Genomic DNA, 14,233 nt, shown 5'->3' on the forward strand with positions numbered 1-14,233 from the left:
TGATTTGACAAGTCTTTCCTCCACTAAGAATGACCTTGACAACAGTTGTCCAGAAAATAAATAAATATATATATATATATTAAAAAAAATTTTTTTTTAATGGGTGGCTTTACAAAACAGAGATTGCCATAGCTGCTGGTATATCTTAATCCTTTGAAGAATAAATGCTTGAAAAGTCAAACATTTGACAGAGACTGAGTACTAGCTCCTGTACTAGTAGAGCAGCAAGGAGGGGAGGAACACAGGTTTTACAACGATAAGTGAACACTGCTCCTCACAAGACATTTTAAATCAAGTTAAAGTATGAACAGACGCAGGCCTCTAACTACGTGGACTATATGGCAAGTTTGACTGTCAAATAGATGCAAAAACAATGGGTCATAGAAGCAGGTGCTTTCATCTGGGGAGATTGCAAAGCAAAGACTGAGATGAGTCTTGAAGGTTGAGAAGAACTTTATTTGATAGAAAATGGAGGGGAATAGGCTGTAGAGAACTGGAAAGGGGAAGGAGGGCCCAGTTGGGGAGCCCCTGCCATGCCAGCAGTGTACTTGGTGATTTACCAATAATGTGGACGTGGTCATCTGATGCTCCTCCGTGGTGCTGGGAGGCCGAAGGTACTTCTCCAACCTTACAAATGAAAAAACGGAGGCACAGTGTGGCTCCCCTCACTCAGCTAGCATGTGGTCAGGACTGGGATTCCTAGCAGGTCTGTCACGCAGCTGGGGGCTTCAGCACAGTTGCTGTGGGTATGATGACTCCACTCTCCTGTTGTTGATTGTCTGCTGCCTCCCAGGAGGAATTCAGTTACCTCATAAATGAGGAAAGGTTTTGTGACCTGGAAAAATACAACTGATCAAAGTGGGAAAATCTTCTTAATCACCTCTACCCTGCTATTTCTGACTGCTAAGAGCTTACTCAGAGTTAACTGTGCTCAGTGGGACTGGTCTTAGGAAGGCAAAACATAGAAACTTTCAATGACTGACTTTGGCTTAGGAAGGTCTAGAAACTACTTTAGGGTTTAGAACAACTTTAAAAAGGCAGAGCCTCAAAAGCAGCCTTTCATATACATTTGGTCTTCATTGTTGACTTTTGTTAACTACAGGAGCAAAATAGTCTATTAAGACAACAGGACAGGGACACCTGGGTGGCTCAGTTGGTTAAGCAGCTGCCTTCGGCTCGGGTCATGATCCCGGCGTCCTGGGATCGAGTCCCACATCAGGCTCCTTGCTCGGCGGGGAGCCTGCTTCTCCCCCTGCCCCTGCCTGCCATTCTGTCTGCCTGTGCCCCCCCCCCCCCCCCCCCGATAAATAAATCTTGAGGAAAAAAAAAAGACAACAGGACAAGTTTTGGTGGTTATTCAGAAGATTCTGCTTTGGTATCCCCCCCCCCCCTTTATTGAGTATATTTTGCCTATTCTCCAGCCTTTCAAGCAAAAATCCAGTCTGAATGATTAAGTTAATATTAAGATGTCTTTTGTTCTGGGATCAAAGTAAGATGACCATACCATCATATATTTTCCTTAGTCTTGTGTTTACTTAAGGGCCTTCATCTCCTCCCTCTGTCCTTCTAAATGCAAAGGTTACAGTGTAAATGTTTTCCCCAATTACTTCTCACATTTGGTTAGTAAAGTGTTCCTTCTCCGTTGATTACTGTTCTATGTTCTAACTAGGTAGACTGAGAAGAAAAAATTGTCCTTCAGTTTAGTGTTAGTTATGTGAACCTTGAATTCTGAATGTACAATGGAATATAATTAGTTTGGTTTACACCCATTACATTTTCAAGGGATTTGGTCATATCCTAAATGCTCATTTATCTTTGTGTTCAAGTATGGCTTTAGGAAATCCACTTTGGAATATTAAGTCTACAGAACAATTAAAGATTGAACTCATGATGCATATTCTAACTATATTATGCTCTATAATTATCACCCTTATAAAGATAAAACTAAGTATTATTGCATAAGGAACAGTATAGGTTAGAATATGGAGGATAATGACACTAACAATTTATTCAACCTTCACTGAGAACTTAAGATGTGCTAGATATTGTAGTAGAGGATGAATACTGAAAAAAAGTAAGATTGAGTCCCAGCCTTCAAGGAGATTAATAGATAATATTTTAGAGGAGCTGTATCAACTGCTACATAATAAACCACCCCAAAACTCTATATCAGAGCGATTTTTTTTCATAAACTAAAAAATGAGAGCCAGTATCTGTTATTGCTCAGAAGTCTAGGGTTGACTAGGTGAGTCTAAAGGTCTTGCCTAGACTTCGTTTTTATGATCACACAGACATCTTTACTTGTGTTGGGCTCTTGCACATGTTGGCCCATTTGTAGATTGATCTAGAGTAGTCTTAGTGAAGATACCTAGGTTCTCTTCCAAGTAATTTCTTCTCATCTATTAGGCTAGTCTTCTTTACTTGAGGGTGTTGGCATTCTAGAAGCTAGGGAATAGGGAAGAGTATAAGGCCTCCTGATGCTTAGGCTCAGAACTGACACATCAGTACTTCTGCCCTAGTCTGTTCACTAGTACTTCTGTCCTAGTCTGTTCACCTACGTAAGTCACCAGTCCCTCCAGATTCAAGGGGTTTAGAAATAAATCCCATCTCCTGATGGAAGGACCTACAAGTGGTGTTGCTAGAGGGAGGGAAGTAATTGGTGTCATTTGCAATCAGCTTACCTACTATAGAGACAGACAGTTTTGCACAAGGAATAAAGCCTTTGTAAGGTCTTATATAGTGACTGCTGCAATAGTTCAGGAAACCATAAGCTGTTTGAATTGAGAGAGCATAAATTTCAGGACTGATAATGGTAGAAAATGAGGCTGGATCTCAGGAAAGAGGACCAAGCTGGAGAGGCTTATATTCCATCCTTAGACATTTGGCTGTTATCCTTTGGTGAGAGCAAGCCATCTAAGGTTTTCAGCAAACATGAATGCCATTGTAAACTTCATTACTTTTTGTCTATAGGTTGCTCTGGCAACAGAATGAATCCAAGGTAAGCAAAACAGTGATGGGAGAGAAGATGCTATTGCAGAACTGTACACTGTGGGAATAATGTTGAAGGCTAAACTGAAGCAGTGGGAAAGTACTCATTCAAGTGTGGTGAACCTGACCAATGTTAATCATTCATTCAAACAAGCTCTCTTGAGCCAGTGCTCTTAAGTGTTTGAGAAATGTGAGTATTCTCTGGGCATCTTGGAGCTTTGGAGCTCTATACAACTAAGCTTCTTCATGCATCTGACTGTTAGGCATGCAGTAAATAGAAAGGAATAGTAATCCTGGCTCACAGTAGTGAAGAAATCATGGTTAGTGATGTGGTGATTTAAAATGTGTGTGCTTTGGCTGTTTGTTTTTTCTAATATTCTTAATTACCAGAGCTTTAATGATACTGAAAGTCATTATGTTGGTTAATATAAAGAATAATGAAGAGCCTGAGTAAGTTCTGTTTTTTTTTTTTTTTTTTTTCATACATCTGGACCTGCCCTAGTACATAATATGTGACTTGCAAGGTAATTCAGAAACCTATGTTATTTTAAAACCATACTGTATTTCACTTTACCATACTCAGAACTCTTTTCTGGGTTGAGAAATACTAAGAGGAGGAGGTCCATTTGTATGTTAATCTTTTCTTGCATATGTCTGAGAATATGTAAGAGTAGTGATTAACTTATGGGAGAAATTGAGAAAATACATTGTTTAGAACTTACAGTTTACAATAAAATATAATAAAATGTTGGGGCGCCTGGGTGGCTCAGTGGGTTTAAAGCCTCTGCCTTCGGCTCAGGTCATGATCCCAGGGTCCTGGGATCGAGCCCCACATCAGCTTCTCTGCTCTGCGGAGAGCCTGCTTCCTCCTCGCTCTCTGTCTACCTCTGCCTACTTGTGATCTCTGTCTGTCAAGTAAATAAGTAAAATCTTAAAAAAAAAACTATATATATATATATATATATGTATATATATATGTATGTACATACATATATATATATGTACATACATATATATATGTATGTATATAAAATAAAATGTTAAGCTAAGATTGTTTTATTTTTAAATATCTTTTAAGATAACTACTTTCAGAAAATATGAGCCTTATTTTCTTTTTGGTGATTCTCCATGAACTACTTTGGGTCAGTAATCTGTTCTGCCAAATCCCATTATGCTACATTTAATTACTTGCAGAAAAGCTACATAGTTTCCTAGCTAGCTTAAATGAACATCCAGTGTGTTTTGTAGATTCCTGGAGATCTCGAATATCATAGCCTGGGGTACCATGACTTGTGAAATAATTAATTGAACAATGTTTTTTCAATATTCCCTGTATCTTTAAGATACTATTGGAGTGATGCTATGTGAATATATTTGGCTATTTCTCTCATCAGAGTAGAGATTTCTGGAAGTTTGAGCATTCTTAACAGAAGTTGATGAAGAGCAGAGGGATAGAGAGAGGTCACCTGCTTTACTCACCCATAACTTAATGAAAATTATAACCTTCCTCGAAATTTTAATTGGAACCTGGAAGTTAAAATACATATATGCACATTCCAAATTTGTGTATAACTCCTTTCTCCTTACTAGACGATGACCTCCTTAATACAAGAGCCATATTGTGTTCCTTGTAATATAGGCCCTGGCTCCTGTCAGTACAGAGTATGGAGTGTGCATTACATGTTTGTTATGGTTAAAGATAATTTAAATGTTGTTCCTTTGGGTAAAACTAAGGAATTTAGAGCCTGTAACTGTTTTGTTTCCCTACTCACATCCACTTTATACCTTTTTCCCTTAGTGGCAGAGTACCAGTGAGGTTTGCAGTCCCCCTTACCACGTGCTCTGCTAGGGGACTTGTTCTCCCCAGCAAGGTAAACCATGATTAACCTGAGTTTCTACTACGTTTTCTAAGGGATCCGTTAGGCATGGGTTTGTGAAGCACTGCTAGCCAGAGTGACATCAAGTTTTTTAGAGATGTGGCAGAAGGAGTCTCTTTGTGCTTCTAGAGGGTCTGCCATTCTGCCTGTTGATATATGGAACAAGAGGAGCTGCCTTCAGGGATCATGAGGTGAGCCTACGTAAGACGAAGAGCAGCGTACATGGGGAGAACAACAAGATGGAAGCAGAGGGGAGTTTTGAACCCCTGGATCAGCCGGCCATAGAAGTATAAGTCAGTTCTCTTTAATTGTCCTGCAGAGTTCAGAGTGAAAACTTCTTTCACCTTGCTGGTGAAAAGAAAGGACGTCTATAGATTGAATAAATAGTCTAAAAGGAACAGATTAGAATAGCATCAGTCCTTCAGTCCACATGCCCTTCTGCTTCTTCTCTATTCAACTGTCCCAGCCCCAGGATAGAAGACTCTGGGGTCTGGTCCTGATAAAATAGATGCAGTTTGTAATGAGGTTTCATGGACTGATAGGTTGCTTGTGCAAGTCTCCATTGTTTCTATTCCAAGGAAAATGGGAAATGGTGATAGGATGAGGGCATCATTTTTGATAGATGTATTGTCAGTTATAAAAACTTACTCCCTGATACGAACTCAGATGTGGTTGTTTTTCATGAAGAAGTGAGTTTTGGGATGGTTCCTTCCTCCCAAGCCTGTTCCGTTAGTTTCTCAGCCTTAGTATTGACGTTTAGGACCAGCTAATTAATTCACAGAACATCATATGCATTTGGGGATGTTTGAAAGTGTCCCTGGCCTCTACCAATAGATAGATGCCAGTAGTACTGTTATATTGTGACAGTCAAAAATATCTCCAGACCAAAAAAAAAAAAAAAAAATCTACAGAAATAGCCAAGTGTCCCTCAGAAGGGAGCATTGTCCCCCATTCGGAAACCACTGTGTTGAAGGCAAAGGATTCTTATGGTTGCATTCGTTCTAAGACGCAGGCAGAAGACTCTCACTGCCTTAATCACTTCACCTTATGGTGAGAAAAATATAATGAATTAGTAAATTTGTCAAATCTTCCCAAACATCCAAAGAACCTTGAGATTTGAGATGTTTTGAGCCAAAATATATTTACTATTTAAACTCTTTACCCTTAAAAATTAGAATTGTTTTTTCTTACCATTTACTGAGGCATAAATGACAAAAATGGTATATATTTAAGGTGTACAATGTGATGGTTTGATATATGTATACATTTTGATACAACAATTAAGCTAATTAACATGCCCATCCCTTCACATAGTTACCCTTTGTGTAAGAGATAAGGACACTTAAGATCTACTCTCTTAGCAAATTTTGAGTGTACATTATTATTTCCTATAGTCACCATGCTGGGCATTAGGTCTCTACAACTTAATGATTTATTTTTTTAATAAACTCATTTGGAAGGAGGTAATTCCAGTGTTTTAAATTCTATTCCAGTGGTGTTTTTCCTCAAGTGCAGCTGACACTCCATGTTACATTACTTTCAGGCGTACACATAATGTTTGGACAAGTTTATACGTGATGCTCTGCTCACAAGCGTAGCTCCCATCTGTCACCGCACAATGCTGTTACAATACCATTGACTATATTCCTTATGCTGTGGTGTTTATACCCATGACTTAGAGATGACTTCTTAAAATCCTACCCCCAAATGCTAAATAATCACAGGTGTAAACAGCCTCCAATGTGATGATGTAAACCATTGTCTTAGCCAGGCTTTTCTTCATTGCTGTTAATAGAATGGGCCAGGGATTCACTTGGGGTTGAAGCTGGGAAAAGTCTACATTTTATCTATCTTTACGACATGACGATCAAAGAAAATGGCAGGAACGATCCAAGTTTGTTTCCAATTTTATTTTTAAAAATGAATATTAAATATTATGGGCAGGGGAGTACAATTAAATGTTTTTATCAAAATGAAAAATTCTTTCAACATGACTCTGGTTTCTTTGTCTTTTTGTCTGTGGTGGTGAGGTTGTTGTTGTATTCCCAGGGTGTTAGAGCATGCCTAAGGGCATACACTGTGTCCTCTGTAAAGTGAATAACAAATGTTTGAGTGTTGCCAATTTATTGGAGCCTTGAAACAGACTTCAGGTGAAGACTTCAAATAGAAGCAAACCAGCATTAAAGAATCTTTAAAGCAGTAGAGATGCCGTGGTTTGCAACAATGAAATAATACAGTGATAGGTGACGGTTGTGGTCTTCCTTTCCTCAATCCGCTATTACCCTTCCAGTTACCACACCTGTTAATTCAACCTTTGCAGTAACTCGGAGACTTGTCTGTGCCTCTGCTTCTCTTCTGCGCTCTTTCAGGAGTCCAAGCCACTGTCTACTTAAGCTCATCTCACCGCTCTGCTCTCCGACTCCAGTTCACTTCCCACAGAGGGCAGCCAAAGTGCAGTGGATAACAAGTGAATGTTTTGAAATGCTTATAAGTGGCCTCCCCAGCCTGGAGCCCTCCAGCATGGTTCTCTTGTCCTGGGGACCTAATCCGAAGCCCTTGGTTGTAACATTTTCGTCCCTGAACACTGACTGCTATTTGCTTTCCTCTCTCATTAACTTTCGCACTCTCTCCTCTCATCTTGGCAAACACCTATCGCTTCCGATCCTTCTACTTGCTGTGTTCTTTGCTGTGCTGGGGTCTTGAAACTGGCATTTCCTCTCTCTGAAATAGTATTCTTTTCTTGGGTAATTCTGATGTGTCTTTCAAGTCTTAGACTGAGTACCGCTTCCTTAGGGGAGCAATGCTTTGGACGGCTAATCAAAGTCTGACTCCTTTTATATTATTCTTAATACTCTGGTTTTCCTCTCAGAACCATACTGTCTCAACTTTCAACTATACACCTGGTTTGTGTTTAAATCTGCCCCCACGAGATAGTGTGCGCCAATAGGTGTGTGTGCATTTGCTTCTCCACTGTATGAACCAGACTTAGTGTTTGCCTAACACACAGTGGGTTCTTAGTAACTAGTTTAGTGAAAAGTTGAATTCCCCTTGTATGTTAGCAATGTATCAGTCTTACAGCATGTTTATTGTCCTTATGTTGAATCTGGGATAAGCATTTAATGTTGAATCTGGGATAAGCATTTAATATTGGAAGAGAGTGAGAATGAGTTGTTCCTACTGTCCAAAGATTAGCATATTGGATAGCGTAGAACCATGCATGAAAACTGGTGACTGGCCAACCACATACACTAATACATAAATGATTTATACTTTGCTTAACAGAAAAACAATGAATATAAAGTATTTTTTAGGCAGCTTTTCATTTAATCCAGAACTGGGGAAGAAACTCAAGGCTTAAAAATAATAAATTTCCCCATTTATTGCTTTAGAGTTTATTCAAATTGTTCTATCCCATGAGTCCTAGCTTAGTAGCTTTTTGGCCAATAGGATTTCAGCATGCAAGGCTCTAATATAAGCAACTGGATTGGCTTAACTACCTCTGATGTCACAATTTCCCCATTAGGAAGTCATAGTTTTCTTGAAATCACATTGTAGTAATAACAGCTCTTGTTATTCTGTTTCATTATAAGAAACGTAATGTACCAAAAATAAAAATGCTGGAAGGAGCAGCATACCTTTGATCGGCGCAGACCTTTTTTCATTAATGTGCTTTGATATCTACTGCCAACCATTGGAGTTAGCTTCTTTGTTTTACGATTGACTTTTTGTTTTCATTCGTCAGTTACTAGGCAGATGGAGGAATGAGCCTACTTCGAATTACTCCTTCAACTCATAGTTCTGTTTTATCCCAACTGTTGAGGCTTAGCGTCTTTCTACTACTTAGCCTTCCTGCTTCTAAAGGAAAAGCCATTTGGACAGCCCACCTGAATATAACCTTTCAGGTGGGAAATCGGATTATATCAGAATTAGGAGAGAGTGGCGTTTTCGGAAATCATTCTCCTTTGGAAAGGGTGTCTGGTGCGGTGGTACTTCCTGAAGGATGGAATCAGAATGCTTGTAATCCTATGACCAACTTCAGCAGGCCTGAACAGGCAGACTCTTGGCTGGCCCTCATCGAACGGGGAGGCTGTACTTTTACACATAAGATCAATGTGGCAGCAGAGAAGGGAGCAAATGGGGTGATCATCTATAACTATCCAGGTACAGGCAACAAAGTGTTTCCTATGTCTCATCAGGGAACAGAAAACATAGTTGCCGTGATGATAGGCAACTTGAAAGGCATGGAACTTTTGCACTTGATTCAGAAGGGAGTCTATGTGACAATCATCATCGAAGTGGGGAGAATGCATCTGCCATGGCTGAGCCATTATATCATGTCTCTGTTCACCTTCCTGGCTGCCACAGTTGCCTACCTTTTCTTGTACTGTGCGTGGAGACCTAGGGTGCCCAATTCTTCCACCAGGAGGCGAAGACAGATAAAAGCAGATGTGAAGAAAGCTATTGGTCAGCTTCAACTGCGCGTGCTCAAAGAAGGGGATAAGGAACTAGATCCAGATGAAGACAGTTGTGTTGTTTGCTTTGACATTTACAAACCCCAAGATGTAGTACGTATTTTAACTTGCAAACATTTTTTCCATAAGGCATGCATTGACCCCTGGCTTTTAGCCCATAGGACATGCCCCATGTGCAAGTGTGATATTTTGAAAACTTAAACCTGGAGAAGCTTCCGAAGATGTAACCAAGTCTTTCCAAAGATTAAAATGAAATGAATTCTCTTTTAGCACTTTATGTAGAGAAAAAAAAAAACAACTTCATCTTCTCTACCTAAGTACTAAAGAGGATGACACTTGTGTGTTTTAAAAATAAAACTCCATATCATGCCCAGTTATTTGAACTTGTTGTTTTTTCATTAGGTTGCTACGTTTTTGCCCATATCCAAGTAAGAATATTAGTATATGTTAAAAGCAAGTTAATCTGCAAGCTAAAATGGTTGTGACATTGAGGCCACAGGGAGTCGTGATACTTGAAGGTTTCTTTTTTATATTTTATTTCCATATTTTTGATAACATATTGCTGTTAACTTTGATTATAGAGTTAGATCTTGATTTAATTCTCCATGGTTAATTAATATCAGGAAATGGTTTTCAGAGGTACTGAGTAATGTGTTGTAAGTAATTATTTTAGATGATAACACCTCTGGTTATGTAACTAAAATATTTTAAATGATTATAAGCTTCATTTAGGGCAGGATCACACCAAAAAAAATCACTTTTGTTTGCCAAAGCCCTTTAAATCCTAGTATAGTGAATTAGCTGCGGTAGCAGATTTCCTTTCTAGAAGTGATGTTAGTAAATAATTGTTTTCTTAAAATACTGGTGGTGTGTGGTGAGTGTGTTTCGGGCCATTTTGATATAGATCTAGAGTGGAACTAAAATTTTAATTAGCATTTCAAGTTCTGTATTTTGCTTCTCTATTTGAGTAGATAAACACAAACACCTATGTGTAACAATAAGCGGCTGAAAGATTTGAGTTCTAATTTTGACAAATATTTTTGGGTGAAATGCTAAACCATTGATATCCAATTTGGATGGCACTTTGAGTCTACAAACATGTACTACACACTTGGGAGAATGCGTTGTACGGAAATAAAATCAGATTAATGGCCTTTGGGAAAGAAAATGGACCGTGGTGAGCTATAGTTTACATGATAATATTTTCTTTTTATTCTGTTTTGGTTAGGTCTATAGGGCCTTTTCCTCCGCCTTTCCTGCCTCAAATTATTTTGATTCACATTTCATAAAAAGAACTAGCTTCCTTAATCCTGGTAAGACCCAACCAAAATGGTCTCTTAGTGTCCTGTGTGTAAAGGTCAGACCTTTGTGTTCAATGTCAAAGTTCTTGGTTTCCTAGCTAGTGGGTAAGAACCACTGAGATACCCTCAGGAAAGTGTGTGACAGCACCAGGGGTTGGCCATATTCATTAGCTCACACGTTGTTTTGGTCTCGAGTCATTTTGTGCCATTGATATAAGTGCAGCAAAAATAAAGGCAGAGGTGACAATGGGTGTGTGTGTAGAGGGTGGGTCTACCAGGGATGTTGATTTTGACAAAGGTTTTGTTCCATGCATCTATGACCTTTAACTGCTGTTGCTGGTTAACTCTAAATGGGAACCTTGACGTTTTTCTTTTTAAAATCAATAGCTGCCTTTTTGCTTAAAATGAATTATGCTAAACTAGACTGCTACATATAATTTTTTGCTTCTATTCCTTTCTTCCTTCAAAATACTGTTAGATCAGTAGCAGATGCCAAGATCTGCGGAGAAAAGAGATTAGTGTTCTTTACCGCTGTCATCCCTATGGAGAATCAATGTAAGAGTGAAGAAGGGGAGCTGAAGTAATCTAACAGGATTTGGAAATCAAAATCCTCCTTTTAAAAATCAGAATCAAAACCAAAGTGAACCAACATACCTGAGCAAGCAATCATTAAAAAAATTTAGTGTAATGGTTTATAGGCTCACTGGCTCACTGGCTCATAGGCTCACTGACTCAAATGTGAGTCAAAAGTGGTATTAGAGTCCACTGCTTTTACCACATAATTATTCCTAGTACTAATTTCTAATTATTTAAAACTTGCCATTTTATTACGTTTCCTTGATGTATTGTCAAGAAAAATGGCAATCCCGTGGCTTTCTTGCATATGCTTTCAAGTTTTGTATGTGCGCGTGTTGTATGAATTTTATATTTTTTTGTTGAAAGTGCTACCTGTTAACATGTAGCTCAAGGATTGAGTTGACCTTACAACCTAGAAATCACCCATAACAGTATTTGAACCATTCAGGCCGTACATTTCTAGCAGGCTCAAAGCTCTTCTCTAATTGGCTGTGTTGCCTTTTATGTCATAATCACATTACCCAACTGTAAACAGCATCTGGAGTTACATTAGTGAGACTGCGATTTTTTTTTTCAATCTAAAGTGTTTCTCTTTCTCTCTCTCTAATAAAACATCTGAACCTCCTAAGACATCTTTAAAAATTTCTGACAAAAAACATGCTGGAAGACTGTGAAACTTGTTTTCACCCAGAAGATTTTTCTCATGTTGTTATTCTCCATTGATTGTCAACAGATGTGGAAGCCACATCTTTCTTTTGGGTTGGCACTTCAGTCTCTAGGTAAGGAGAGAGATGAATCTGCTCAGGCTTGGCACTCACGGAAACAACCCTGCATCTTCCTGGCTTGTGAAACTCGGTTTTCTTTGGCTTCTTTGTCAGAACTGTTGCAGAGCTAGTGCTGTTTGGACTGCTTACATGAACATATCCTTTCACGTCGGGAATCGTATGTTGTCGGAGTTGGGGGAAACCGGAGTCTTCGGAAGAAGCTCCACTTTGAAGCGAGTGGCAGGAGTTATCGTGCCACCAGAAGGGAAAACTCAAAATGCGTGTAATCCCACTACCAGTTTCAGAAGATCAAAGAACTCCGAGACCTGGCTCGCACTCGTTGAACGGGGAGGTTGTACCTTCACGCAGAAAGTTAAGGTAGCCGTGGAGAAGGGAGCCAGTGGCGTGATCATCTACAACTTTCCCGGAACTGGTAATCAGGTTTTTCCCATGTCTCATCAGGCATTTGAAGACATCGTCGTGGTGATGATCGGTAACCTGAAGGGCATGGAGATTTTACACTTAATTCAGAAGGGAGTTCACGTCACAGCTATAGTTGAGGTGGGGAGAAAACACATCATCTGGATGAATCACTATTTTGTGTCTTTTGTGATTGTCACAACTGCTACTTTAGCATATTTCATCTTTTATCATATTTGGAGACTTTGGGTAGCAAGGATTCAGAACCGGAGATGGCAGCGGTTAACGACCGATCTCAAGAAAGCCTTTGGCCAGCTCCAGCTTCGGGTGCTGAAGGAGGGGGACGCGGAAATCAGTCCCAACGGAGATAGCTGCGTAGTTTGCTTCGAACCCTATAAGCCTAATGATACAGTTCGTATTCTCACTTGTAAACACTTCTTCCACAAGAATTGCATCGACCCCTGGCTTCTGGCCCATGGGACATGTCCTATGTGCAAATGCGACATTCTTAAAGCTTTGGGCATTCAGGTGGATGTTGAAGATGGAACAGAATCTTTGCAAGTTCTCATGTCGAATGAATTGTCTGGTAACCTCCCTAGTGAAGAGGGGACAAACAACGAACTTCCTCCTGCGAGAGAGTCTGACAAAGTGACCAGTGTGGTGGAGGAGGAGGAGCCCACTCCTCGGAATGACAGCCAGCCTCCTGCAGTAGCAGAAGACGTTCCTCCTTCACCTTGACAGCATTGCCTTTGAGGAAGTGGATTAAACCTGTTTGTCAACTCAAGTCCTAATACTGACAAGCAGTTGGTTTGTTTGAAGTGTGGTTTTTGTGTCCCTTTCTGTTACTTTGCTAACTTTCTCCATTCTCTGTCAAGCAGAAAAAAAGGCCTAGCAGGGTTTTTGTTTGTTTGTTTCCTTTTTTTGCCTTTGCTAAATGTTAACCTTTTGTCTGTCTGTCACTCCTGTGAGTATATATGTTTGTTTCTACATACAGGTGCATGTTAAAATCATGGACAAATCTTTCCCCCCTAAATGTTTGTTCATATATTGGGCTCTATTTTGGTAAGAAAATTAATATATTTGCATGTTTCTTATACAGAAACCACCAATTAAGTTTGGAAAAGAAAATTTATCCTTTATATGCTAGGAAGAGTAATAGCTTTGAGACTATATATATATTTATATGTATAAATATATATATAGTGCAATATATTACTTTTGAAGTCATTGTGCTGTGTTTTTTCATTCTTAGCCTGAAAATTATGCTGTATGGAATCTTATTACTGTTACTCTTAACAAGCAGTTCTTTTCAAGCTATTAGTACCCTTTATGTGATTCGTATATGCATAATAATAGTTTTAAAAGTAAAACATTAGCTCTTTTAAATAATTCTACATCCAGTGTTGCTTATAATTAATACATGTTTATAATGTGTAGAAAGATTTAAGTGATAAATCCTCCGATGTTTAGTTTTCCCATGGGTTCCACCATACTATCCAGTTTGTTTTGCCATTAAATATTCAAAATCTGCTAGGTTATTTTGGAGTGATAGGTATCACAATGTAGATGTTAATTATGACATCTTGGGATTGTGTCTGCTGTATTGTGTTTACTTGGGATTTGTTCACTGTATTCCCAGGATCTAGCATAGTGCTGGGCACTCAAATACTTTTGGTGAAGGAATGAGTACTTTACTCATAATGTAAATATGTGTTAATATGAAAAACTGGGGCAGTTTATCCCCACAATACACAATAATGGGAAGTTAATCCTGAAAATTTTCACCCTAAATCTCCTTGACAAAATGTAAAACTATGATTTTTAGCTCAGAATCC

At 39.0% G+C, this 14,233-nt stretch overlaps 3 protein-coding genes across 12 annotated transcripts in view; all 3 read left to right on the forward strand.

Moving 5' to 3' along the window:
• Positions 1-14,233, forward strand: part of CADPS2 (calcium dependent secretion activator 2) — a 528,014-nt gene that overhangs the window by 159,916 nt on the left and 353,865 nt on the right. The window lies entirely within an intron of this gene.
• On the forward strand, positions 7,619-9,538 carry RNF148 (ring finger protein 148). The gene is made up of 2 exons (XM_059395637.1): positions 7,619-7,643; positions 8,619-9,538. The coding sequence occupies exons 1-2, from the start codon at positions 7,619-7,621 to the stop codon at positions 9,536-9,538; spliced, it is 945 nt and encodes a 314-aa protein (XP_059251620.1).
• On the forward strand, positions 12,006-13,136 carry RNF133 (ring finger protein 133). The gene has a single exon (XM_059395638.1). The coding sequence runs from the start codon at positions 12,006-12,008 to the stop codon at positions 13,134-13,136; it is 1,131 nt and encodes a 376-aa protein (XP_059251621.1).

Source organism: Mustela nigripes, chromosome 4 (assembly GCF_022355385.1).
Source record: "Mustela nigripes isolate SB6536 chromosome 4, MUSNIG.SB6536, whole genome shotgun sequence".
Classification (NCBI taxonomy): Eukaryota; Metazoa; Chordata; class Mammalia; order Carnivora; family Mustelidae; genus Mustela; species Mustela nigripes.